This window comes from Anoplopoma fimbria, chromosome 6 (assembly GCF_027596085.1).
Source record: "Anoplopoma fimbria isolate UVic2021 breed Golden Eagle Sablefish chromosome 6, Afim_UVic_2022, whole genome shotgun sequence".
Classification (NCBI taxonomy): domain Eukaryota; kingdom Metazoa; phylum Chordata; class Actinopteri; order Perciformes; family Anoplopomatidae; genus Anoplopoma; species Anoplopoma fimbria.
The window spans coordinates 26,678,045-26,703,416 of record NC_072454.1 but is presented as its reverse complement, the minus strand read 5'-3'; the positions used below and the strand labels follow the sequence as shown (position 1 = coordinate 26,703,416).

The following is a 25,372-nucleotide window of genomic DNA, read 5'->3' as shown; positions in this document are numbered from 1 at the left end:
TTGAGTGCAGGTGTGGTAAAGACTGACTATGAAAACCAGTTACCACTACTCAATATCAAGTACTATTACTTTTAATATCAAAATGTTACATAACACAACATATCTAAAACAATCTTATATCATTATAATATTGTAACATCTACAGAAGGCCAACCTCCCTGTTGTCCTGTATAAACCCAGTCACATCCCAGCTGAACTGATCTGCTCTGTGCAGATACATGACCAGTCTTGTTATTTCAAAATAAGAGCTTTACAAAAACTGTCAGGTGGATGGGATTTTGAGAAGACCCTTATAGAGCGGGCACAAAGTTGCTTATAACATGTTTCTTTTGAATCAAACTATTTGACCATACATTAAATAATCAGAGGCTGATATGCAATTTTTGGAACCGCAGCTATGAAGACATACGTTGTCTTTGTCCTAAGCTAGACTGAACTATATTTACTAGATGCAAACAGCATACATACAATTCATATCACTCCTCTCATCTGACATGAAAAAGAAAGCAAGTTTGAAGTTGGGCTACTCCTTGAATGCTCCATTGCTTTTTAGTGACCTCCCTCGATTTATTCCTGGCAGACATGTTGAGGTTTTGATAATGAAGTTGTAAAGTGTGGATCTCGGTTTCATGTTTTGTCTGAGCATCAGCAAAGATGTTGCTCCATCTTTGCACCCACCATTGTCAGAATGTGGTATGTTGGTTAATCAGCCCGTCATTATACAGAACCATTTCCCCGCCCTGCTTATCACTTCCTCCCAAACATGCAGACCTCAGAGGAAACTCCTCCACAGCCCACAGCAATCACTCTCACTGCTACTTAGCAAGTGGCTTTGAAAAGCACCTCGGTGCCTGGAGGTTGTATGTGTGTTTGTCATCGCCTTTGTTGGGATTGGTGCTGTTGTTGCATGGTTGTTCAGTGGGAAGTGAGAATATGTGGCAATCTTTGACATCCGTCCCCTGAGTCTAGAACATCTGAGGCCTCTGGCCCGAGAGGCTTAATGAAGGGGCTTGATGATACCATCAATATCGAGCTTTACGATCATGTGCGTTTGTGAGAGGTCACCAGGAACAACAATCAGCGCCTCCGCACTCGCCGTTGAAATCCAGCCGATCGGGCCTTTTTGATCTGCAGATGGTGGACTCGCCCTGCTTATCTCAGTCTGTGGTCAGCGTTACAGTGACAGGATGTTGGCACACACTGCTCTTGTTTTTCAGAGCCTCCATTGTTTTCCGGGTGTCAAATTGTCACAATCAGTTAATGTATGCTGCCCAGACAAAACAGGATTTATCAAATTAAGACCTCACCCTACACATGATCAAATACCTATCAGTTAAAGGCCAGCACGTCCTGTAGGAGCAGTGACAATTAATATGGACTCTTCAGTACTACTTTACAGATTGCAGGGACCCAGAAGTGGAGGTGAAGTGCTGCCTCATTGTTTGGAGCAGGGGGGTCACAGTTAGTCATTGCACCTTTAGGAGAGGTCACAAGAGTCACAGGTGTCTACCTACCTATTTACATACCTGTCTACCTACCTGTCCAACTAACTGTCTACCTAACTTCCTACCTACCTGTCTACATAGATGACTACCAACCTGACTGTCTACAACCCTGTCTACGTACCTGTATACCGATCTACCTGTCCACCTACCTACCTGTCTACATACCCGCTTGGCTCCCTGCCATTAAGTGAGGTCACAAGAGTCACAGGTGTGAGCTCCAGTCTGAATCCATCAGATCCATTCACGATAATGAGATGGTGTGATGTATCTGATGAGTCCTGTGGGTAGCCTACATGCTCAGCAGCTCTGAGTCTCTTTGGGTTCTCAGTCAGAACCTGAACTCTTCACAGACCTAGGGACTGTTCTGTATTCTCATGTTATCCATAACCAGGCTGTATTATATATCCTCAAGGCTGTTATAAGGCTCTATTGTAAAGCGTTGAGATAAATTATTTACAGAGGCTCCATTGGCATGAGTACAAGGGCGTCTCAACGCTCATTTAAAAGGGAAGCCGCCTCTCAGCGGGCGTGTGTGTGTGTGTGTGTGTGTGTGTGTGTGTGTGTGTGTGTGTGTGTGTGTGTGTGTGTGTGTGTGTGTGTGTGTGTGTGTGTGTGTGTGTGTGTGTGTGAGAGAGAGAGAGAGGAGAGACAGAGAGAGAGAGGGAGGGGGAGTCTTTCCTCGCCAACAGCGCGTCATTTTTAGCTCCAGGTCGGGTTGGGTGTCTGGACTTGAGCTCAGAGCGGAGTGTCTCTGAATGTGTTTACCCGTCAACTAGTTAGTCAGTCGGAGGGGAGGTGGTGGTGGTGCCGGTGAAGGTGCATGGAGGAGATGGTTCCTACGGCAGGATGGACCGGAACATCGTCTCCCGCTGCTGTGTGTTGCTGGCCCTGTGCGCGTCTGCAGAGGTGAGAGCTGCTGCCAAACTCTCGCCTATATAAAGCTGAAGGTAACGACGTGACAGCGAGCAGGACCGGGCTTTGTCACTTTATTCTAGGACTCTGTCATCTCCTCACGATCCTAGAGGAGGTGTGCTGGAAATAACTTTGGTCATCTGAGGCACTTTGAGTTTGTTTAACATGTCTTGATTATTTTAATCAGAGAGTTTTCTTGAAATAACATCCACAAACCAACAGTCAACCTTATTGACCATTAGATCAAATTAATAAAATGGTTCGTGCCATGTGTTTTTTTTTTTTATAAATAGTCTGCATGTAGACTAATGTGCACTTTAAGCAAAGCTGAGGTCTAAGTGTATATCTGGTTTCTACAAATGGATTACACTGGCCTGTCTAGGAACTTTTATAAGGATTGATTTTCTGGGACATTTGGAGGAACCTATAAGAGTTCTAAAATCATAGGCTACAGATACCTACATACACACAGAGCTCCAAACTTTGTCATGGTCAGCAGCACATAGATCCACGTCAGATGTTCTCCCTCACACAGCATCAGATATTTAGATAGAATAGAATAGAAGTCTAACAGAGACAGAAGGAAGCTGTGTAACACTTTGATCAGTTAACCATTTACCCCCGTCTCCAGATCTGCTTGCTCAGTTAAGATTATTTATACTCTTAAACCATGCTCAGATACCAACACTTTAAACAGTATTAACTTTTAGATGTGATCTGCTTCCCAATAGGATTTCCACTTTACAGTTTTGTTTTTGTTGCTCCAACATCGATACTGACTGGTCTGCCTAACAGGCTGTGAGAATGACGGCTTTATAAAGTCATATATGTGACTGGGTTGTTGTTGCACCAGATGACCTGGCTTCTAGCTCGCTCCTACATTGAGTTTAAAACCAGTGTGTGTTACGCTCACAGTACAGTACCACCTCTACTACTGAAAAACAGTAGCCATCAGAAGAAAAGGAAGACGATGAAATCAGAGAATTTAAACTGAGCACTCACTGGGAATACAACACAAAATATACACATGCACTAGTGATAGTAAGTTCAAATACTGTACATGACCTATAGCTCAAAAGTAGATTATGTATAGGTGTGTTATTTGTGTAAGGACTGAACATTGTTGGAAACAATTAAAAAGTTGTTTTCCAGTAACTATGCAGTCTTTGAGTATTTTTTAAACATTCCACGAGATAACAGGGCGACTGCACTCTTCACCCAGCAGCATTTAGTCAGCTTCAAATTCTACCAGTTTAAGGAGAGTCAGCTCTTTAAGTTCATAGTCAATGTTTCGGCTCACCTCCAATTTGCTGGAGTACAGACAAAACATGTCTACTTGTTATTTCATTGGTGGTAGGTCTGTTTGCTTCATATTATCAGCAGGTCAAAGTCTACACTCACTTTGATTCATATCACATTATTGAAACAGCACAGTTCAACAGCTCCCTCAGGTTTAAGTGTTTCAGCTGGACTTCATCTGATTTACCCCCTAAACTCCCAAACCTTGATCAAATCCAAATGTAAAGGTAGGGTTAGTAATCATCTTTAAAAACATTCGTGATATTTTTGTAATAAATTATCATGACATCCTGCAATCGATGATTCATATGCTCTGACAATAAAAGGAAACAATCCGGTGTCTGTGGCTGTATCAGTACTGTCAGAATCGGTCTAATCATTACCTTCAGCCTGAAGGTAATGATTCAGTTTTGATTGAATGAATACAAACCATAGTTTCAAATTACAAATTTATCAGATTAGTTTTTCACAAGTTGGGACAGATGGAGTAGGGTTGTTCCTTTAACAATCCTTAAGATATTTTATGAACTGTTGTACGAGGATACATACATGTCAAAACATGTAAAACAATTAAATGCAATCATTCATTCACAGTAATGAATAAGCACAAAAAATATCAGGCTGATGGGACTAGTAGTATGAGAGATTAGCCGTGGACGGACAGACAGATACACACGTGCACACATGCAAGCGAACACATGATCTCCCCTAGCAGAGATGATAAACTCCTTCTCCATAGGTGTTTTGTCTCTGTCATATGTGCAGGCAGAGACAGTGAAAGTTGGAAACAGGGGATTCAGCATTGTGAATGACACACACTCTCCTCATTCACTGATGACACACACTGGCTTATAAATGTAGTTAAGGAAATGCTGGCAAGGTTAGTTCCATAACTAATTTAACATCAAGGATATTCTCATATGGTCTTCAGTACCTTTGATGAATGTGTGCTTGCTGCTTGATACCTTCTTTGTGTTCTGCTAGTGAAGCAAACTCTATATCTGTTCCATGATGTTGTACTTATTTCACAGGTCACTGAAGGTGGATACTTGGATGTTATGCAGAGTGCAGGTAAGTCTTTTATTATATATTTATATATTTATTATATATATATATATATTTCTGGATTTGTATTTTAGATTTGTGATTAAAATAATCTGATGAAGGTCTACGTACCGAAACGTCGTGACTAAAATACATTTATACGCAAGTGAAGAAGCCAGTGTGCGGGAGTTTTTGTTCTAGATTTGTGATTAATACAAATGATTAATAAAAATGTTTTATTAATCTATATGATATTCATATCATTAATATCTTAGAGGACTAATGTCTACCTGAGCAGAGAATGAAGCACCTTTAAGGTCATTTAGACAAACCTGTGAATGCAGTAGACACAGGTTGTGAGGTTGTTCACGATGCATTTATTCACAAACTGTGTGGTGCTGAGGACCTTGGTCAGCGCTCCTACACGCCTGCCACTGACAACAAGCGGGTGTATGCATCGCAGAGTTACTGATGTAGGATAAAGAGTGATGTGGTCCACACAGGAGGGGAGGTGGACTTTCGTCCAGGAAAATGCTGTTTAAGTCCAGAGTGTAATTTAAAGTAAAAGTTGACATTTAATCATGTCAATGTCAGTTGTTAGTAACACGAATGGTTAGTGTTGTAGTCACATGACTCACGTGCAGTCCGTTGTCAAGTTAACTTCAACCACGCTCTTTTCCTAAAACCTAAGCATTTTTGTTGTCTAAACCTTTATTCCTGTGAAGCTAGAGTGGTGCGAAGAGTGTCACAGTTTGAAGTTTTGGAGCTCCGACCGAGCTGCCTTATGAGAATGTATTGTCTGTTTCCGCTCTTATCGAGCCTCCCTTCCAGTCACACCTCCTCTTTCCCTCAGCAGACAGTCTAACGTAGTTTGCAGCCGACGGTACATTCTTTATGCTCCTTCTTATTCCCGTTGTTCTTTCCAGCCCTCCCTGTCTGAGCTCTCTGCTCTCTCCCCTCCAGTCACAGCATGCCTGTATACAATAAACCAGTACGGTTTCCTGTTCCACCCCCACAACCAGCAGCAGCCTGGGTATCAAACCTGTGCCTATAGCTCACAGTCACAGTTAAAGCAGATGATCATGCTTCATAACTTATGGCAACAGGCCTCACCACTAATGGGAACGAAGCCTCACAGACTTCATGCCTGTCAGACACGTCTGCTGGAAAATGGATGAATGACTGTTGAGCACTTTATGCGTGGCAGCTGTCTTGCAATCTACAAGAATCTACATGTGCCAGTGTAGAGTTATTGACTGTAGGGGTAAATCAGGGTTGTTTTTGCTCTTGTGTGTGTGTGTGTGTGTGTGTGTGTGTGTGTGTGTGTGTGTGTGTGTGTGTGTGTGTGTGTGTGTGTGTGTGTGTGTGTGTGTGTGTGTGTGTGTGTGTGTACTAGTCTCATACTTCTGCCATGGATACAGTTTTATAGTTGGCGGTGCTTCTGGTTGCTATTAAGTGTCTTCCCTGCGTTTCAGCATTGTCTTGTTAAACCACCATCTGCCCACCAGATGAATGTGGGAGGTTTGACGTGTACTCTAGCCTCATAGAACTTGTTTTAGCTATCGCTCCATGATACCATATTAGCGGAGGGGTTTCATTAGCAGCTTCTGATCCCGCTGATGAAGCGTGAAAACTGAAGGTCAGCAAATTAGGATCGTACTGTAGCAAAAAAAAATGATCCTAATGGAGCTAAAGAGCAGTGATCACTTGACCAGGTTAGCATTTAATTTATCTTAGAGGATCGTGTAAGCTCTTAACTTATGTGCGTATGGTACTGTCAACAATGATCACCTCTCGCCATGCATATGCCAGTGAAACAGAGAGGTAGTAATGAAAGATGCACTCAGATCTTTTGCTTTGGTGAAAGTAACAATACCACAATGTAAATGTTCTCTGTTACAAGAGTTTTGCATTTCATTTTTTAATTACAGGGCCAACGTTTCTCATTTCAGGGGATCTATTGGCAGAAATGGAATATCATATTCATAACTATGTTTTCATTAGTGTATAATGACTTGAATCTAAGAATGGTTGTGTTTTCATTAGCTTGAAATGAGCCCTTCATATCTTCATAGGGAGCGGGTCCTCTTCCACAGAGTCCATTATGTTTCTACAGAAGCCCAGAATGGGTAAACCACACATTAGCTCTAGAGAGAGCCTTTCACGTTGTGCTGTTACCTGAAGTCCACCGTAGTTCTCTACACGTTGTGATCCGCAGAGTGTAAAACTGTGAACTCCTTCAGTAGTGATACTATGGTAACGATGGCCTCTAAGGGAGGCCAAGAGTGTTACCACGGTTTTGCACTTGGCTGCTAACGTTACTACAGGAAATGGAGGAGAGAACGGAGATGTATTCAGTGGGTTGTAGTCTGCAGCCACACCAATAGATGCCACCGACTCCAACACACTGGTCCTCTAAGCAAAGTAAACAAGCAACGTATCCTCATACAACGGTTTGTATGATATCTTACAAAACGTTATCCTCGTTTTTTCCCCTAGAAGTCCAGCACACGCTTGTTACATGCATACAGTCTTTTACAAAAATATACTTTCATCTTCACAGGTGATAACTTAGTTAAGTTTGGGAAGAGAGCATGGTTTGGGTTAAAAAAAACTAGGGAAGTGGCGTTACTTAAGTAAGGAAGTTACGTGACAAATACATCAACATTGACTTCTCATTTCATGTCTCGTTTCCACGGTCTCCGGGGGAAGAAACTGTTCCTGTTCGACCAATACACATGTTTCATAATTAAACTAATTATATATCAATTTTTCATGGGATATCTACAGATAACAGCTCACACTTTATATTAAAACGCTGTATGAGAACAGCCTGACATCAGTATTAACACCACAATGTTCTTAAAGTATTAAAAGTAATAAAAAATACACATTTTTGAGAATGACTACGTTGCTGATTTTGTATATTACTACATTATTACTGATGATTGATGCAATAATTACTCAAGTTTTTCTGTAGAACGTGTTATAGACACTCAACAAAAACTTCCGGTTTCTGTTTCAAAATAAGACATTTAGCTTGTTTCTGTGGGCAGAATCCCTTCATTGTTAACACAGGGATATTAACACAGATATTCTGAAATATTTGTATGAAAGTGGTGTTACTTCTTAACCTTCTTCTGTCTAAAATAAGTATAAATGACATTAATAATGAAGTTAAATGAAACATTGCCATTATTAAAGGAAAAGTCTCTGTAGAAAGAAAGGGCTGGCAGCTGCTGCAGTGGTGTCAGTGTGGACACCAAACGTCTGAGCGACGCAGCAGTTCAGTGAGGCAGCCGTCAGACGACGCTCACACAGGCAGTGTGAGTCTGTCATAAGCAGCATTTTAAGCAGCTGTTAGAGGTGGGCTCATCTTAAACTACTTTATACTTTACAGTTGTCTTATTTAACAGTGTGTCATATTTTATAAGCTGCTCGTATGTTTTGTATGTGCAGCGCTTCTGTACAAAACTGGGACTCAGACACAGATGAAAGCAACAGAGACAAAAATATAGTTCAAAATAAAACTTTACTAACACTCCAGAGGTCATACACGGGAAGGCAGTCAGAGAAAGCAACCAAGTCCATTCAGGGAAAATACAAAAGAATACAAAAGAAAACAGACTGAACAGATTATCACAGTATGTTGTTACAGCTTAAAGCACTGCATTGACCTTTTGTAGTTTAATGCAGTTCATTATTTAACAGTTGAGTTTATTTTAGGGTTCTACACAGCACAGCAAAATTCTACACTGAGAAAAGAAAGGTGGTAAAAAAGAGAACCTAACCACCCAGACAAAACCCCAAACACAACGCATTACACACACGACACAGAACCTCTACAGGGAATACAGAGCTGTTCTCCGCATATGAAACACACAATAGTAGATCATTTGAGATCAGAGTCTAATCAGTCTCAGCTGTTTGTGGGGTCAAATTCTTCAATTAAAGAAAATTGGTCTGCAAAGAATGTGCTAGTCATTCTTCCCACTAGATTTTGTCTTGTCTGTGTATATAATAGTCCTTTCTTGAATCTTGACTTGAAGCTCATTGTTTTGTTAATATTCATGTATTATCATTTAAGAGTGTATGACTGACAGCGTGATGTTCTGTGTCTGCAGTTCACCTCTCCTGTTCAGAAGGATTTACAGAACTGGGCTACTATAACGGCTCAGTTTCCCAAACGGACTCAGGCTCTCCCTGCCTGAAGTGGACAGACTTCCCAGACTACATGCGTCAGTACCCGGGCCGAGGCCTAGGGGACCACAGCTACTGCCGAAACCCGGACCGAGAGGTTAACCCCTGGTGCTTCATCAGGCAGAGCTCCGGGGCCATCGGCTGGGCCTACTGCGACTGCCATCAGGGTGAGATGTGAATGAATGGATGAGTGGAAGGGAATATGAATGGAAGGATGGAAGGACATATGGATAGATGGACGGATGGATGGATAAATGGTAGTAACGACCAATGAATGGATGAATGAATGGAGGGCATATGAATGCATGGATGGATGAAAGGTAGGAAGGGCATATGTATGGATGGATGAATGGATAGATGGGCATATGGATGGATGGATGATTGAGTGAATGATGAATTCATGGATGGATGGATGAACTGATGAATTTATTGACAGTTGGATGAATGGATGGATGGATGAATGAACAGATGAATTCATGGACAGTTGGATGGACGGGCAGGTAGGTGAATGGATGGATGGACAGTCAGATGGAAGCTTGGAAGGACAGATTGATGGTTGTCACCATTTATTTTTATTCCAGCAATGGTAGTGTTAACTTGCTTTGGCGGGCCACAACAACCAAGAACTTTCTGTAAGCCCCTGTTCATCCCAATATGTTCAGTATGTACAGGACTCAAAGTTTAAATACTAACTGCCTCCAAATTGTGATTGTGTGACTGATTATGAGTTCATTTGATTATTATGTTATATCATTACACCTTAATGTATGAATATACAGCATATAATTAATTAATTAAGAACTTTCAACTTAATATTGACACAGGGAACATCTTCAAGATAGGGCCTCAAGATCAGGTAGCAGAGCAGGACCCACCTTAAGGCTCTTATCATGTCAGCTGATATTGTGCTACATCGTTGCATATGCCCAAGAAACTTTTCAATTTAATTTTGTATTAATTTGGTACCTTAGTCACAAGGTGACTAGGGACAGATGTGGCTCAGAGTTAGAGCAGGTCGTCAAACAGCAGTCTGATCCCCAGCTCCTCCAGTGCCTCTGGTGTATGTGCTCAGGTGTATGTGGTGTGTATAGTGTTAGTTAGTCCTGATCAGCAGATGGTACCTTGCATTGTAGCCCCTGCCATCAGTGTATGAATGGGTGTGAATGGTGTGTGACAGTGTGTTTCTTTGAGTGGTGGGAAGACAAGAAAGAAGCAAATTCAAAGTCAATTTACCATGAAGTACAAGACCATGTACTCGTCGGTCAGGATCAGTGTTGTTTGGTCAATGTTAGGAAACAGGCCTGTGTGAGTTAGAACAAAGGTCATGATATTGTAACTTTAGTTTTATAAGCACAGTTGGAGCACTCTACCAAGAGGGCCCCACAGTTTCAATGCAGCTCGCTGAAGTGGGTTTAGGATAGCTTAGCAGTGGGGTGTGCTGCCTCGTATGACATATTTGGATAGGCAAGTCGTGATTGGCAGGCCACGCCTATGTTAATTTAGAGTAGGCGGATGTACAGTATGTTCCTGATTTGAGATGACTATTACCCTTAGAGTCCAGTAGAGAGATCTACGTGTGCTTATAGAACTAGGGTTACAATATCATAACCTTTGTTTTGGGGTCCCATTTGGGTGTTGTCCGGCATGAGGAGCTGCTGGTTGGGGGTGTTTGACCAGGAACATCACTAAATATTGCTGGCAAACAGCTGGAGAAAGGACAGGAGCCTGCTGATGCCACAGCTGTAATGACAATGATTGCTGCATCTGGCTGGGTGAGGACAAATCAGTAAAGCAGCTTCCTGGCGCGCTTCAGCCAAAACATTCCATTACCCATACCTGCTATATTTTGTACCTAAAGATGTGGAGAATGTTTTCAAACAGAAGGCTGAATCTTTCTGCACTTTTTGTAACTTACAGTATCTCTCTTATTTGGAACATTATGGTTATATTCAATATATCATGGTTGACAGCAATTCCTGCTGCAACTTGAATTTAAAGTTTTACGGTAAGAGCTTGGCATGGCTGCACTGTGTTTTAGCTCCACCTCAGCGGGACAAATACAAACGGCTGACATTCCAGCCAGTGCAACAAAGACCAATTCACTCATTATCAAAGGTATCTTTATTTTTTTCTCCATGAATTGTAACAGGTTTACTTGTGTGTTATTTGCAGGTGCCGCCAGATTGGCAGGGGGGTCATCAGGCAACCGCGGGCGTCTGGAGGTCTATCTGAATGGCCAGTGGGGGGCAGTATGTGACACACACTGGACTGACCGTGATGCCAGCGTCATATGCAGACAGCTTGGACTGGGGTGAGGGCGGCCTCACAGAGCCAGACATGTTTCTGAAAACAATACCCACAGGGAGAGGACAAGTTAGAACCAGGGTTGTGAACATCAATGAGTTTGCTGCAGACAAAGATACAACCCTTTGACTTTTTTTAGTTTTGTTGCAGTTTTAGTTTGATTCACTCTCTCTACTTTTCGGGATTTCGGGAGGAATAGGAATGGTTGTTTCGTTTTATTGTTTAAAATACTACTATAAACTACATATATTCTTCATAAAATTCTAGTTTGATTATAGAAATATTGTACCTTTTAGACCTCTACATTCATCTGACAGCTGTAGCTAAGAAACACATCACTTAATAAAATATAATGGGAGACACGGCTCCTTCTCAGGTCAGAGCAGTCTTCATCAAATCAAATGCAACTGTTCTGATATCTTTACACTGACTCACCCCTAAAGTCTTTGTTATTACTGCTCAGTGAAATTAATGAAGGGTGGAGTGTTGCTAATGAGCAAACACATGAAGCTGCTATAGCTTCGCTGTGGTCTAGCCGCACCTGCTCAGAAATGTACCCAAACCCTGTTCTTCTATATTTCCCTTCTCAGTAGGGCTGCATGGCGGTTAGCAATGTTGCCTCACAACAAGAAGCTCCTGGATCTGTACCCTGGGGGGGATGATAAAGCTTATCCAGACACCCTGAGTCTCCACCCCCGGGGATGCTAGACGCTTCTGCCGCACTATGACTTTGTTTGGCCCCAGTCTTCCCCTGCATTGACCCCCTTTCATCCCTTACCTTGACCTCCACAATCTCACCGGACACAACCCTTAATCAATCTTTCATAAATCTTGATATAAAACTTATTTTATATTATACCAATGGCATGGTCATGTGTATAGTGATTGTGCTGAAGCAGTTTCCTTCTTAGTAAAGAGGCAAGAAGAAGTAGAAATATTATGAACCGATGCTGAACACTGTATGCCATCCGTCCAAGACTCATTGACTTACCCCATCCACGCTTAAAACTAAATAAACGGAAGGGAAATGCACTATTGAGGAAGTAGTTTATAGGCTTTGGAAGTGTCCAGGTATTTTGATCAATTTGTGTATCTGCTGTCCATGCAGTGAGATCGGGACAGCCCTGCAGCATTCTTACTTCGGCCCGGGTTCTGTCTTCCACTATGAGCGCCTGGGTTGCCGTGGGAATGAGAATTCCCTACTGGAGTGCCGGAGCAGGAAGTTTGTCACCAGCGACTGTAACCATGGCAACGAAGCAGGGGTGGTTTGTGCTGAGCCTGAAGGTGAGACAAGGGTGTCATCTCAGGTTATATAAACAAATACATTCCCGATAAGAATAACAAATGTATTTAGGCTAGGATCTTGTCTTGTTGGCATTGGTTGTTTCTTTCAGAATAGTTTAAAGATCTCATTTGCCTCCAATTATAACCCAAAGTAACCAATCACTTTACAGAATTGACTGTCTTTTGTTGGCTATGGTTGCTTGCTCCCAGTCCAGGGCATGACGGCAACAGCTGCCAAGTTATCATTGGCAATCATTTTGAGAAATTGTCAACTAATTCATGGCCTTTGGTCGCCATCAGGGCAACCAATTTTTGACCATAAGCTCCCCAGTCTGTTGAGCTGTATGTGGGAGGGGATTCAGCTGTGTCAGCAGAATCCACACAGACTGGAAGTGATCTCTGAAAGTAGAGATGATGGACAAGCTGATGCTGGCTTCACTTGAGCGAACCAAAATCCAAGACTTCAGTGCTGAAGGGTCAGAAAACAACATCTGAAAGGGAGAGAAAAAAGGGAACAAGCAACCAGTGACTTGCTTGATTCATTTTGAGGGATCTGTGAGGAACATGACAACAGCTGCACTACTGGGGTTTTGAATACTAGGAATTAGGGGTGGACAACTTAACCGATAACACTAAAGATTCTAATTCTGTAAAGTGTCAGATAGACACTAACTACAAAGAATTTTGTTTGGTTACTTTAATAAAGCTTTTACTCTTTTGTGGCACATTTTCATTATTAAGCTGATGTATAACTGCATAGTGTCTTAATTACCGAAAAATACAAGGTGACTAAAATGGCCACCGTATTTTCAGGTTGGGCAATCAAAAGCTGATGCACGGTTGCCAGCCTGGGAACCACTTTTAACAGTTAGTGTTGAGCCCTGCAGTCATTCACTGTGTCACCATGTCACATTTATTTTTGCATTTAAAAGCTTTGAGGCAGCCAAGTACATAAACATACACATATAAGTAAATTCATAATCATAATCATTAGGCATCAGCTCACTGTGACACATCCAGGTCTGTATGTGACAGAGGCTCCTCTATGGAGCCTGTGAAGAAAGTGACAGTTATTATTCAGATAATGATTTAGTTTTGCTGACTGAGGGGCTGAGGGGCACACAGGGTGGAGAAAACATGGCGAGCAAAGCAGGGACCCAGTGTCTGAAATTGGTGCTCCACCTTTTGTTTCTCAGGCACTGGCATCCCTTTGAGGCTGGTGGGAGGCCTGGAGGACTTTGAGGGCCGTGTGGAGGTGTACCGTGATGGCAAGTGGGGAACCATCTGCGATGACCAGTGGGATGACACTGATGCTGAGGTGGTGTGCCGACAGTTGGGACTGGGGTATGAAACCAACAAACTACTGATTGACAATGAAGAAGAGTCAGGATCAAACTATTGGCATCTCTTCTGCGCTAAAACCCTTTCAGTTAAAAGTCTAAATGAATACTGTGCAGAAGTATTATCTGTGTATGTACAATGAAATCAAATATCTAATTCAAATTCCAACAGATGCAACCAACCAAAATGAGATACCAATTTTCTAACATTAGAAACATTCTATATTTAAATGTGAAAACCAAACTACACCTGGAATAACATTTATTTTTATAATCAACACTTCAATGATGACTGCACAAATGACAAGGTCGTACAAAATGTAAACCATACTCATTCCTGGCCAATAACACTGATATTCATTCTGAGGTAACATGTAGTCTATCTGCCTACAGACACAATCTTTTTTACGTCATCGCATTACGTGCAAGCAGTGATAACGCAATTTTCTAGAGCACGCCTCGAGCCTGCTACACTGCAGCAGGAAGTAACCATGCATGAGTAGGAAGAACATGCAGGAACATACAGTGTGAGACATAGTATTATAAACTGTGTATAGCCAATATAATAGCATTCAACCTGGTTTTATCAATATAAACATACATGTTTTTTGTGGAATTGACCCTACTGTACACTTAAAAGGTGTTGTTTATTTGTCCTGACCAACAGGGGCGTGGCCAAGGCGTTTACATGGGCCCACTTTGGCCAGGGCGTTGGTCCCATCTTCCTGGATGGGGTTCAGTGTTCAGGAAATGAACTCTCTCTAGAGGAGTGTCCTCATAACACCTGGGAGCAACACAACTGTGACCACATTGAGGACGCAGGGGTGTCTTGCAACCCATACACAGGTCAGAGGTCACGCCTTCATATCAGAAGACACTGTAATCACTGATTATTGATACAGCAACATTTCTACTGTGGTTATATGAGCAGGAATCCTCCAATAATAGATATCACTGTGAAGTGCTGAGTCAAAGGTAATTGGACTTGCTGTAGATTATTGAAGAAGTTTGGCTTTCCGTCTGAAAAGTTCTGACTGACTGGTGGGAATTCACAGGAACTTAACCTCTGCAGATTTGTTCACACATTGAGAGTCACTGAGGTCACATGTTGGTCGTTAGGAGACATGGCTGTCATGTAAGAGTCGCGTGATTTAAGATGTGAAACGTTTTTGGAACTTTACTAAATACAACTTTTTTCATCTAAAAAACATTGCCTGTCTAAGCCCCTCCCTCTCTTCCTCAACTGCTGAAAGGCTCTTCCTCTCCTTCACTTCAAGAGTAGACTACTGCAACAGCATCCTGTACGGCCTATCCACCAAAACCATCAACTACAATAGGTCCAAAACTCATCTGCCCATCTGCTCTCCTACTCCGGCACCAGAGATCACATCCCCCCAGTCCTTCATAACCTCCACTGGCCCCCCATACAACAAAGAATACAGTTCAAGATTCCCCTCATTACATTCAAAGCCCTTCACAACCTGGCCCCTTCATACCTCTCTGACCTCCTGCACCGACACACTCCCACCCACAACCTCAGATCTCCTCACCCGCCCCAAGCACTGGACCTGGGGGACAGGGCCTTCTCTGTTGCTGCCCCCTACCTCTGGAACTCTCCCCCCCCCTATTTAAATCTGCTTTTAACCTGTGATGCTTGTTTTGTAACGTTATTCTTTTTTACTGTTTTAATGTCATTTATTTGCTTTGTTTATATAAGCAAATACATTTTTTATTTTTTGTATTGTTTTTTCAGTTTTTGTTTTTACCATGTAAAGTGCCGTTGGGTACCTCTTAAAGCGCTATACAACATAACTTTAATATTATTATTAGAATATATTTATATTTTAATTATAACAAAATCCTGTTTCTGGAGCAGCAACAGTAATGTTCACAACAGCAAAGTCATTCTATAAAGTCATCATTATCTCACTGGAGACAAATCTAAAATGTCAATAAAATAAATAACATTTCTGAGGCCTATCAATACTGTGGTCTTTAATAATTTAACACCGGGGTCCGTATAATTCAGAGTTAAGGTACCCAGGTCCTTGTACGGCAAATTATGATAGTAGTGGTCTACCAGCTAGAAGCTACTAACGTTTGCTAATGGAAAACCAAACTAGAGTAGAGTAGGGCCGTGCCGCACTATACAGTGGAAATGCAGCAATGGATGGCGTCCTTCACTCCTCTTTCAAACCAGTTTTCTTCTCCGTCTAAAATGTGTACATTGTTGTCCTCAAAGATGTCCTTTAGCTGCCGTAGATGGCTGGGTCTTGACCCCAGGAGTTGGCCATCCATGTGGTGCCCCTCCACTACCGAGGATTATTGCCTGGGACTCCCACCAGCTTTTTGTGTGGGCGGTGAAACGTTTTCAAGAATCTACAAGTTAAGTTACATTTGACTTAGCACCTCTAGATACCCTCATCCTCCTCCCAGGCATATTGAGCTCGTACCTGAGCTAAGACACACCAATACTATGAGATTCATCATGCACTCACATGAGTATGTAATCTAATAAAGCATTAGTGTTTCCCCTGTGTGGCAGCAGACGGTGCAGTTCGTCTGATGGGAGCAGACAGCCGCTGGGAGGGTCGCGTGGAGATTTATCACCGGGGAGACTGGGGCACTGTGTGTGACGACAACTGGACTGAGCTCAACGCCCAGGTAGTGTGTAGACAGCTGGGCTTCAGGTCAGTGCATCGCTACATCTGAGTTACTATGTGCCCTCATGTCTGCAGATGATCATTCTTAACATTTTTCCATATAAAGCAAAATAAAAGAGGCTTTTTCACAACCCAACAAAGATTGAACGACATAATGTTGATTTTTTTAAGCTACCTAGCAGGATTTTAGGAGATAGACGTGCTAGCTGTCGTGTCTTGTCTGCAGGGGCCGAGCGAGGGTGGCTCCTGACGGGGTGTGTGAAGAAGGTCGCGGGCTGATCCTGCTGGACGAGGTGCAGTGTCGGGGGACAGAGAACAGTTTACTGGCCTGCAGCCACTCTAAGTTGGGCCAACACGACTGCTCCCACAGTGAGGATGTAGGTGTCCTCTGTGAGCGGGGAGGTGATACCAATGAGATACCAGGCCTTTCCACTCCTATTGGTTAGTGCATACATTGCTGGCTATTGAGACTTTTCCCGCTCATGACATTTGTGTGTATTACCACTGTAAAGGTATCTGAAAACAACAGGGCATGAATTACTATAAAGGCACGTTTTCCCTCTAACGTTTGTTTGCAGGCCCTCTGGTGCGTTTGGTTGCTGGAGAGAGCAGAAAGGAGGGAAGAGTTGAGGTCTTCATTAACGGCCGGTGGGGAAGCGTGTGTGATGACGACTGGAATGATGTCAATGCAGCTGTAGTCTGCAGACAGCTGGGATTCACGTTAGTATCATTATACCCTCTCTGATATTTTTGCCTAAGGAAGCTAGACAAAAGCTCATGCTGTGTCAAAAATAGAAAAGGAAAGTAATGGGAAATAATGGGAAAAGCTGGAAAGACTTGACCTTAATGAAAGACATGAAACAAGGAAAAAACAGACAAAAAACCCAAGATGCATGATAGTCCAGTCTTAACATAAAAAGTCAGAGGGCATGCGGTTAAAGGAAATCTGTCCATTAGAGTTGGATTTTTTTAGCCATGCTAGCCACATGGCTCTAGAGATGGCTGTGGAATTTTGTACAGGCATTCATAATTTCCACAGTATGGATCCTTTGGACTTTTTCCCGCATGAAATGTCTCAAAAGGTCTTGGCAATTGTAAGACAGCCATAAAAAATGGTTCAAACATTCATTCAGTGAATCCATTGAGGCTTGTAAAGGTTTAGATCATTCTGGGACATTCAGGATGGAGACATCCTGAATGTCCCACTGAGGTCCTCTACAGACAGATGATCCCTACACAAAGAAACAACCAAAGTATTTGTGTTTTATTCAGGTGTTGTTGGAGTAATAGTCGTTGTCAGGGCACTGTTGCTGCTAACTTCTCTGCTGCGCTGGTGGCAACCTGTGTAGCTGGAGCAAGTTGGATGGTTTAGTGTTCTTAGAGTTGCATCATTTTGCAAGAAAGGACTCAAGAGCATTTTTGGCGAGATTCCAAAGTAAAAGATTGAAAAAGCAAAAAAGAAGCAAAAGGTAAACTGGGAACATTTACAACCTAAACCTGTTTTAAAAGGACTAAACTTGAGAATTCAGATACAAATTCCAGAATACAGACCTGGGGCGCGCTACACAATTACAAATAGAATGGCTGTAGTGTTTTTCAGGTTGGGTGTGAAAGTCTAAGAACAAGGCTTTCAAATGAGTTCGAACTTAGTTTAGATTTAGGCTTGAGTCTAAGATGGTTTTACCTGCACCTGCTGGCTGGCTCGCAACAAACATACCGGACTAGAGGAGCGAGCACATGGAGGCTCACTGGCACCAAGAAAAACAAAAAGGCAGGTAGCAGAGACACTCACCAACAATACACAAAGGAGAAAATATACTTAGCTGGATGTGTCAGCTCTACCGAAAGGAAACAAAATTATCTGGCACTGAGGTGGAGTTGAACCCAAGCGTAGGTAGTCTGTGGTTGATGAGTTGATTGAGATCCGCTGTGTCTGATCAGCAGCCAGCCACGCCCTCTTGCCACACACACACCCACACACACCCACACACACACACACCCACACACACACACACACACACACACACACACACACACACACACACACACACACACACACACACACACACACACACTCACACACACCCTGCAGAAGAGGGGACACACGAAAAAGAGAGGGGAAGGAGAACAAAAACAAAATACATCTAGGGACCAAACCGAAACCTAACATTTCAGCTTGTTTCAACCTCACAGGGACATTATCAGGTCTGAGATAATCAAATTTATTTCCAGAAAAAGATAGAAGAAATTGCAAGCATGTTTTTTTATTAAAACATAGGAAGGTATGATTTGTTGCATTAAGAGGCTTTGTACAATCACAGCAGTAACAGTGGACCAAATAAAATACATGTAGTGGAATTTGGGGTTAAAAAAGTATTTGGATATGTACGATACAGTATGTATTTATTCATAAAAAAGCTTAAATAATCCTGATGCCCTGTGTCTTTGCGCGCTGACCTTCCAGTGGTGCTGCTAAAGCTCGATCCATGGCGTACTTCGGTGAGGGTCAAGGTCCCATCCATCTAGACAACGTTCGGTGCTCGGGTACTGAGCTGTCCCTCGGTCAGTGTCCAGCCCTGGGTGAAGACAGTCAGGACTGTCGCCACAGTGAGGATGCAGGTGTTATCTGTGACTACACTCTGGATCCCGTGGGAGATGCCGCTGTGGCAATGCAGACCTGCGGCATGAGACTCAATAACCAGCGTCGCCGACGCCGGATCATAGGAGGAGATAAGTCACTGAGGTTTGTATACGCACACAACACTCTCCAGACTAACACTTACACATACACACACTTTTACTCGTTCACTGTCTTTTTAAGATTCTGCACATCCATGGAACATGAACACAGGTGTTACTACAGAAACTTATTCTGTTATTCTAGCTGACAAAAAACGGAATAACTACCTCACTGTACAGTTTGGTATATATCTGTATTTTCTGCAATATAATAGGTCAATTTTGCCCATAGGCCCATTTCAGAGCAGCCATTTTGACATTTCATTTAGCGTGCAACAGTCATTGCAGTGAGCCAGCATGCACAATGCCATGGCCCTGGTCACCTAAATAAAGCAGGCGACAACCTCTGGTTCTGCAGAGTGAAGCCAAAGTGAAGTGTCTTAAACTTGCATTCTCTCTACTGACCATCAGGGGGCGACTCCTCTGATTGTATAGAAGTCTATGAGAAAATGACTCTACTTCTCTCTTGATTTATTCCCTCAGTAAACTTTGTAAACGTGAGTTTATGGTCTCAATCTCTAGTTCCAAGTCTTCTTCAATACAGCATGATGTTCATTTAGTAAATTATGCTCCATTTAGAGTCAAATAGACCATAAAGCGGAGTATGCTTTAGGGCGGGCTCACTGTGATCGACAGATCACTGCTGTTACCAGAGATACCGCACATGACTAAGGGTGTAATCCAAGATGGCGAACGCAATATCGCCGCACTCAAGGCTTCATAACGACAGTCTACAAACCAATAAGTGACCTCATGATGACTACGTCCACTTCTTATATACAGTCTATGGGCGCAACGCCTCATGTTGTGAAAACCACGCCCACTGGAGGGAAAAACAAACAGCATTATTCCACTAATGGCTTAAACACTATCAAAATGCCTGTAACTAGCTAAAACGTTTTCACCATGTCAAAGGATTGCAATCTGTGTCTACTAGGGGTGCAGTTGATATCTAAAATGTTGATGGAATTGGACAAGTTAGCTGTTAGCGAGCTAATGTTAGCCATGTGTTAGTGAGTTACTGTAGTTAGGTGAGGCACTTGCAGACATAATACTGCATAGCTTTTTGATGTATTCACATTCTAGCATTGCTTACAGAAATATAGATAGCTTAGCATAGTGTCATGATCCCACAGCCCCCCCATTCTTCCTGCTGTATCCTCACATCTTATTGGCTGTATCCTCTGGGTTCCCCTGGCTTCTTTACCCCGTTGGTAGTGCGTCCCACCACACAGCAGCTTTAAGCATTTTTCTCTGGTTTGCTAGATGAAAGTAACAAGGAGGCACTTTCACACAAAACAAAGTCAATGGAGAGCAATCAACTTTTCTCCTCCTGTGTGGGCGGGACTTGCCTCCATAACAGCACAGCTGGTGTGTGGGTTTGGGCGCGTATAACTTGTGTTGTGCAGACATCTGTTTAAACAGTCACATTGTGGGGACTGGCCTTCCTATTGGGGACCAAAAAAAGCATGTGCTAATAATGTAAATTGCAATTGGTAGTGTTTATGGTTAAGGTAAGTCTCCAGAAAAAGAATATAAGTCAATGTTATGTCCTCCATGTGTGTGTGTGTGTGTGTGTGTGTGTGTGTGTGTGTGTGTGTGTGTGTGTGTGTTGTGTGTGTGTGTGTGTGTGTGTTGTGCAGCCCTTTGAGCCAGCAGCAGCCCCTTGAAAACCTAACTCTGCTTGTGTGTGTGTGTGTGTGTGTGTGTGTGTGATTTCAGGGGTGAGTGGCCCTGGCAGGTGTCTCTGTGGCTCAGGTCTCAGTCTAAAGGAGGTCATCCTCTGTGTGGAGCGTCACTCATCAACTCCTGCTGGGTTGTGACCGCTGCCCACTGCTTCAAGAGGTAGGAGACAGCTCCCTCTAGTGGTCCCTGTTACCAAGTGTCCCTCTCGTTGATGTAACAAAGTCCATTCCAGCTCTAGGTTTTACTTATTTATTTCATAGACATAAAAACTGGCACTTGGCATAGTTATTCTGTTGACCAGGTCTGCGGAACCATCAGCACTTTGTCTGCCTTACACTTAGTTTGAAATAGCAAAACACACTTTTTCCATGTTATCTACAATATAAATATCTTTCAAAACTAGAAGCCTGTGTGTGTTGTTTGAAATATCACACTCAATTATCAATCACCTGCACCGAGAATGCACCTGTGATGGAGAACTATTAATACAGCTTTGGTGTGCGCAACATATACTGTATTTACAGTAAAGAAACTAGATCCATGTCAGCTGCAGTTGAAGTCATTGTTAGTGTTATGCATATATTATTATATTTAGCACACTTCAAAGACTTTAGGTAACAGTGTTTTTTGCTAAGCACATCAGTGTGCAGTTGGCATGTGGAGAGAGCTATTGAGTTGATGTTTTTATGTAAACTGTTAAAACAGTTGATAAATTATATATCTTTTTTGGTTCGTTACCACATAATCTTATCAAAATGGCCACACATTCTGGCCGCATTTGTGATTTTTTTCACTTTGTGTCTTCAGTTGCACAGCTTACCCTGTACATTTCTTTTAAACCAAAACAAAGTAAAACCAAGATCTTTAATTGAGTCTCTCAAGTTTATCAGTAATTAAAAATCAAATCAACTCACTTTTTGGCAGTGTTTTTTATTTTTTCAGCTGCATTAAGTGGTCTTCACTATTCAATATTATTTGTTGCATTTTGGTGCTCCTCCGGTCCATGCCGATGTGTCACCGTCTATGTGTCCTTGGGCAAGACACTTAACCCAAAGTTGCTCCTGAAGGCTGTGCCTACAGTGTGTGTGTGGTGTGAATGGGTAAGATTGTCCTCATGTGCAGGTGGCACCTTGCATGGTTGCCCCTGCCATCAGTGCATGAATGGGTGTGAATGGGTGAATGATGACATGTAGTTTTTAAGCAGTTAGAGTGGTAGAGAGACTAGTAAAGCGCTGTATGATTACAGTCCATTTACCATACTAAATGAAGGGCATTTATCAAGAACATCATTTACAAATTTACTGTGCTCCTCCAGGTTTGGCAGAGACCCGACCCGCTACGTGTTGCGCCTGGGTGACTACCATACGGAGGAGCAGGATGACTTTGAACGCACCCTGTCACCTGAACGCATCGTTATCCACAGAAAGTACCACAGTCAGGGCTGGGAGTATGACATCGCCCTGCTGCGGCTCAAAGGCACAGAGGGAAACTGTGTGGCATTCAACCCTCACACCAGCGCCGTGTGTCTGCCAGAGCCGGGGAACAAGTGGGTGAAGAGGCCGGCTGCCTGTGTGATCACCGGCTGGGGCATCACAGGTTAGCAGAGTTTTTCACATTAAAATAGGTGACCAAAGAAGCTTTGTTTCATTTAAGCAGATAAGATTACTGTAAAGCAAACCACTTTACTTCTGGGACTTTACTTCACTTCTCAGACTCCGAGTACAGCACGTTCCTTTAGAATGAAACAGTTGATGGTAACAGGCACCTCATACAAATTACTAATAAATTCAACAGCATTGTGTCTCTCCAGACACAGTGTCCCACTAATCTGGTTCAAGTGTATTCTGTCTGAACCATACCGCATGAATGTCTGTGATTATTACTGCCTTTTAAATGTGCGGTGCAACATGTAATGAGGCCTGGGGTCACAGCCGCTGCTGCTGACCGTGTTGATAAATTTGCCAGATTAGCAGACAAACTACAATCACTTCCTGTTGTTTTTTAGAAAGACCTGCATGCAACGGTCCCTTTAACCTCACATAGTACCTTTGTCTTAAATCTCTCCTTCCGCAATACCCCTTCAACAGCAGTTAAATCTGACATTGTGCCAAAACTTTATTTAGTTGTTTTGCAGTGGATTTCACCAAACCAGGCAAATAACACCAAAAGACATGTTTGATTTTGTAATGTGGGTAAACTGGCACTTTAACAAGGATCTGGGTATCCACATGTATATATGTCTATAGTAGCATACCTGTACCTGTTTTAAATGTCCAGGTCTACATGCATGCATGTTATTGTAGCTTAACTACTGTGCGGTGCTTCCAGCGTGTTCTATGGGCACAACTCAAGCTGTATATGGTGCATGCCGAAGTTGTGCATTGCACTGACTATGACACCCATGTCTATTACACGCTATTAACATACTTATAATGTATTATAATCCACCTATAGCACTGTATGTTAGTTATAGAAGCCATAATGAATATTCATAATGCTTTATAACAATAATCATAACACTTTATAAAGCATTTTATAATTACTTATTATTATTATTATTAATAATGTTGTTGTTAGTATTGTTTGTATAATGTATTTTGACTTATTACTGCTATCACAAACAGAACAAGGAATGCAAGACTGTTAGAATCTTGAGGTTTATTTTGCCTCCTCTCCACAAGAAGCACCAAATGGTGGATCAGTATGGTAGGACCTATCACTTTATGTATGTGCTTAGAACTACAACTATACAATGCCTTATGCAGATTATAATGCAATAATAGTAAGTTTATGATGCATTGTAGACATGGCCGTTGTTATTTACATTTCTATTAGATATCTTCACGTTACTGTGCTCTCATGTCTTTTTGTTCCTGCCTGCTTCCTGCTCTCAGACTCCGAGTACTCCCGGACCCTTCTCCAGGCCTGGGTCCCCCTGCTCCCAGCCTGGAGGTGTAAGAAGCGTTACAACGACCGCTTCACCAGCCGCATGCTGTGTGCTGGGAGCCTGTCTGAGCGCCACCGTGTGGACAGTTGCCAGGGGGACAGTGGTGGTCCGCTGGTTTGCCAGGGGGAAGGGGGCCGTTGGGTGCTGACAGGGGTCATCTCCTGGGGTCACGGTTGTGGCAACCCCTCATTCCCTGGAGTGTACACTCGTGTTAGCAGGTTCCTGCGATGGATTGACAAGGTCACCAACAAGCCCTACAAAACCTGACAATGGAGAATAACACCTCTTTAGATTTTTCTGTAAGTTCACCTTGTTAGGAATGTTCACACTTCTCTTTACTGACATGCAGGTCAAAGCAACAGTTAAGCTCACATCCATAATGCACTGCTGCAACCATGCACATGTCAGGATCAAGTCTTGGACCAGAAAGCTTACAACGTTTGTCTCCCGACAGAATCACTTTGTCACTCAGAACAAGATGACCTACACAAACACTAACAGATTGCTCACAATATGTACCACTTTTGTCTTTGAAATATAATTTATATATACATTTATTTAAATTAACAAAAATATGTGCGCATGTTTATTGCATGACTTGGGCTCCCAAGTATAAGTCACATCAATGCTCCAATAGGCTCCAATAAGCTTTCTTGCGTAGAGTAATTCCAAGTGCACAAAATAAAACTAATTCATTCCAATAATTCATTGCAAAACTATACATATTCACTTTACACATTTGTAAAGGACAGCTATGTAGAAATGCCAGCCTAAAAAATACGTTGCCATACAACCAAACTGGATCCTCAATTACATTTCGGGTTTTTTCTTTGTTTGTTTCTGACGTATCACAGAACGTTTAATCAAAGTCCAGATACATTCATATAGAGAGGCGGTTGTGTGGGTGGATCAAATACAGGAATTTAACCCAGTACACTAATGTCCATATCCTGTGTGAAACCAAAAGTAAGAAACTAATTTGAACCCAAACCATGATCTTTTACTGAACTTAACCAAGTAGTTTTGTTGCCTAAACCTTAACATAATTGAGAATGCAGTTTCGACACAGCAAAAGCGCCACGAGTGATTCAAATGCTATAACGTTGATATACACATATGTAGAATTGTTGATATGAAACATGCGTTTTGATCAGAACACACATGTGAAAAAATATATAATGAAATCATTTTTTTGGCTGAGAAACATTAAGATCCTCTCTTGCAACACCTGCATATATTTTGTATCAAAGCAATGAAACAGTTTAGTCCACATATACCTCTGTTGTGCTGAGTGTGTGAAGAGTTGAGAAAAGGTGAAGTCAGTATTGAGAAATGTGTGTTGTAAATTTTAGAAACCCAATCTGTAATAACATGGATGACCAATGTTATGATGTTGCGGCAGGAGGTATGTTTTGGCCATTGTTTCTGTGTTGTGCCTCCTGGACCCAT

General features: G+C 42.3%; 1 protein-coding gene across 1 annotated transcript; it reads left to right on the top strand.

The window, feature by feature from the left end:
• The first annotated feature begins 2,351 nt into the window (after window positions 1–2,351).
• On the top strand, window positions 2,352–24,190 carry si:ch211-51a6.2 (neurotrypsin). The gene is made up of 14 exons (XM_054599758.1): window positions 2,352–2,411; window positions 4,748–4,787; window positions 8,885–9,127; window positions 11,133–11,271; window positions 12,373–12,548; window positions 13,745–13,892; window positions 14,556–14,734; window positions 16,437–16,578; window positions 16,778–16,992; window positions 17,130–17,271; window positions 19,016–19,294; window positions 21,013–21,135; window positions 22,292–22,572; window positions 23,871–24,190. The coding sequence occupies exons 1-14, from the start codon at window positions 2,352–2,354 to the stop codon at window positions 24,188–24,190; spliced, it is 2,487 nt and encodes an 828-aa protein (XP_054455733.1).
• Window positions 24,191–25,372: the final 1,182 nt, after the last annotated feature.

Coding starts and splice junctions, on each gene's coding strand:
- si:ch211-51a6.2 (XM_054599758.1), top strand. CDS start 2,352: ATGGACCGGAACATCGTCTCCCGCTGCTGTGTGTTGCTGGCCCTGTGC. Junction 4,788..8,884: donor GGATGTTATGCAGAGTGCAG/GTAAGTCTTTTA, acceptor CTGTGTCTGCAG/TTCACCTCTCCTGTTCAGAA. Junction 16,579..16,777: donor TGTAGACAGCTGGGCTTCAG/GTCAGTGCATCG, acceptor TCTTGTCTGCAG/GGGCCGAGCGAGGGTGGCTC.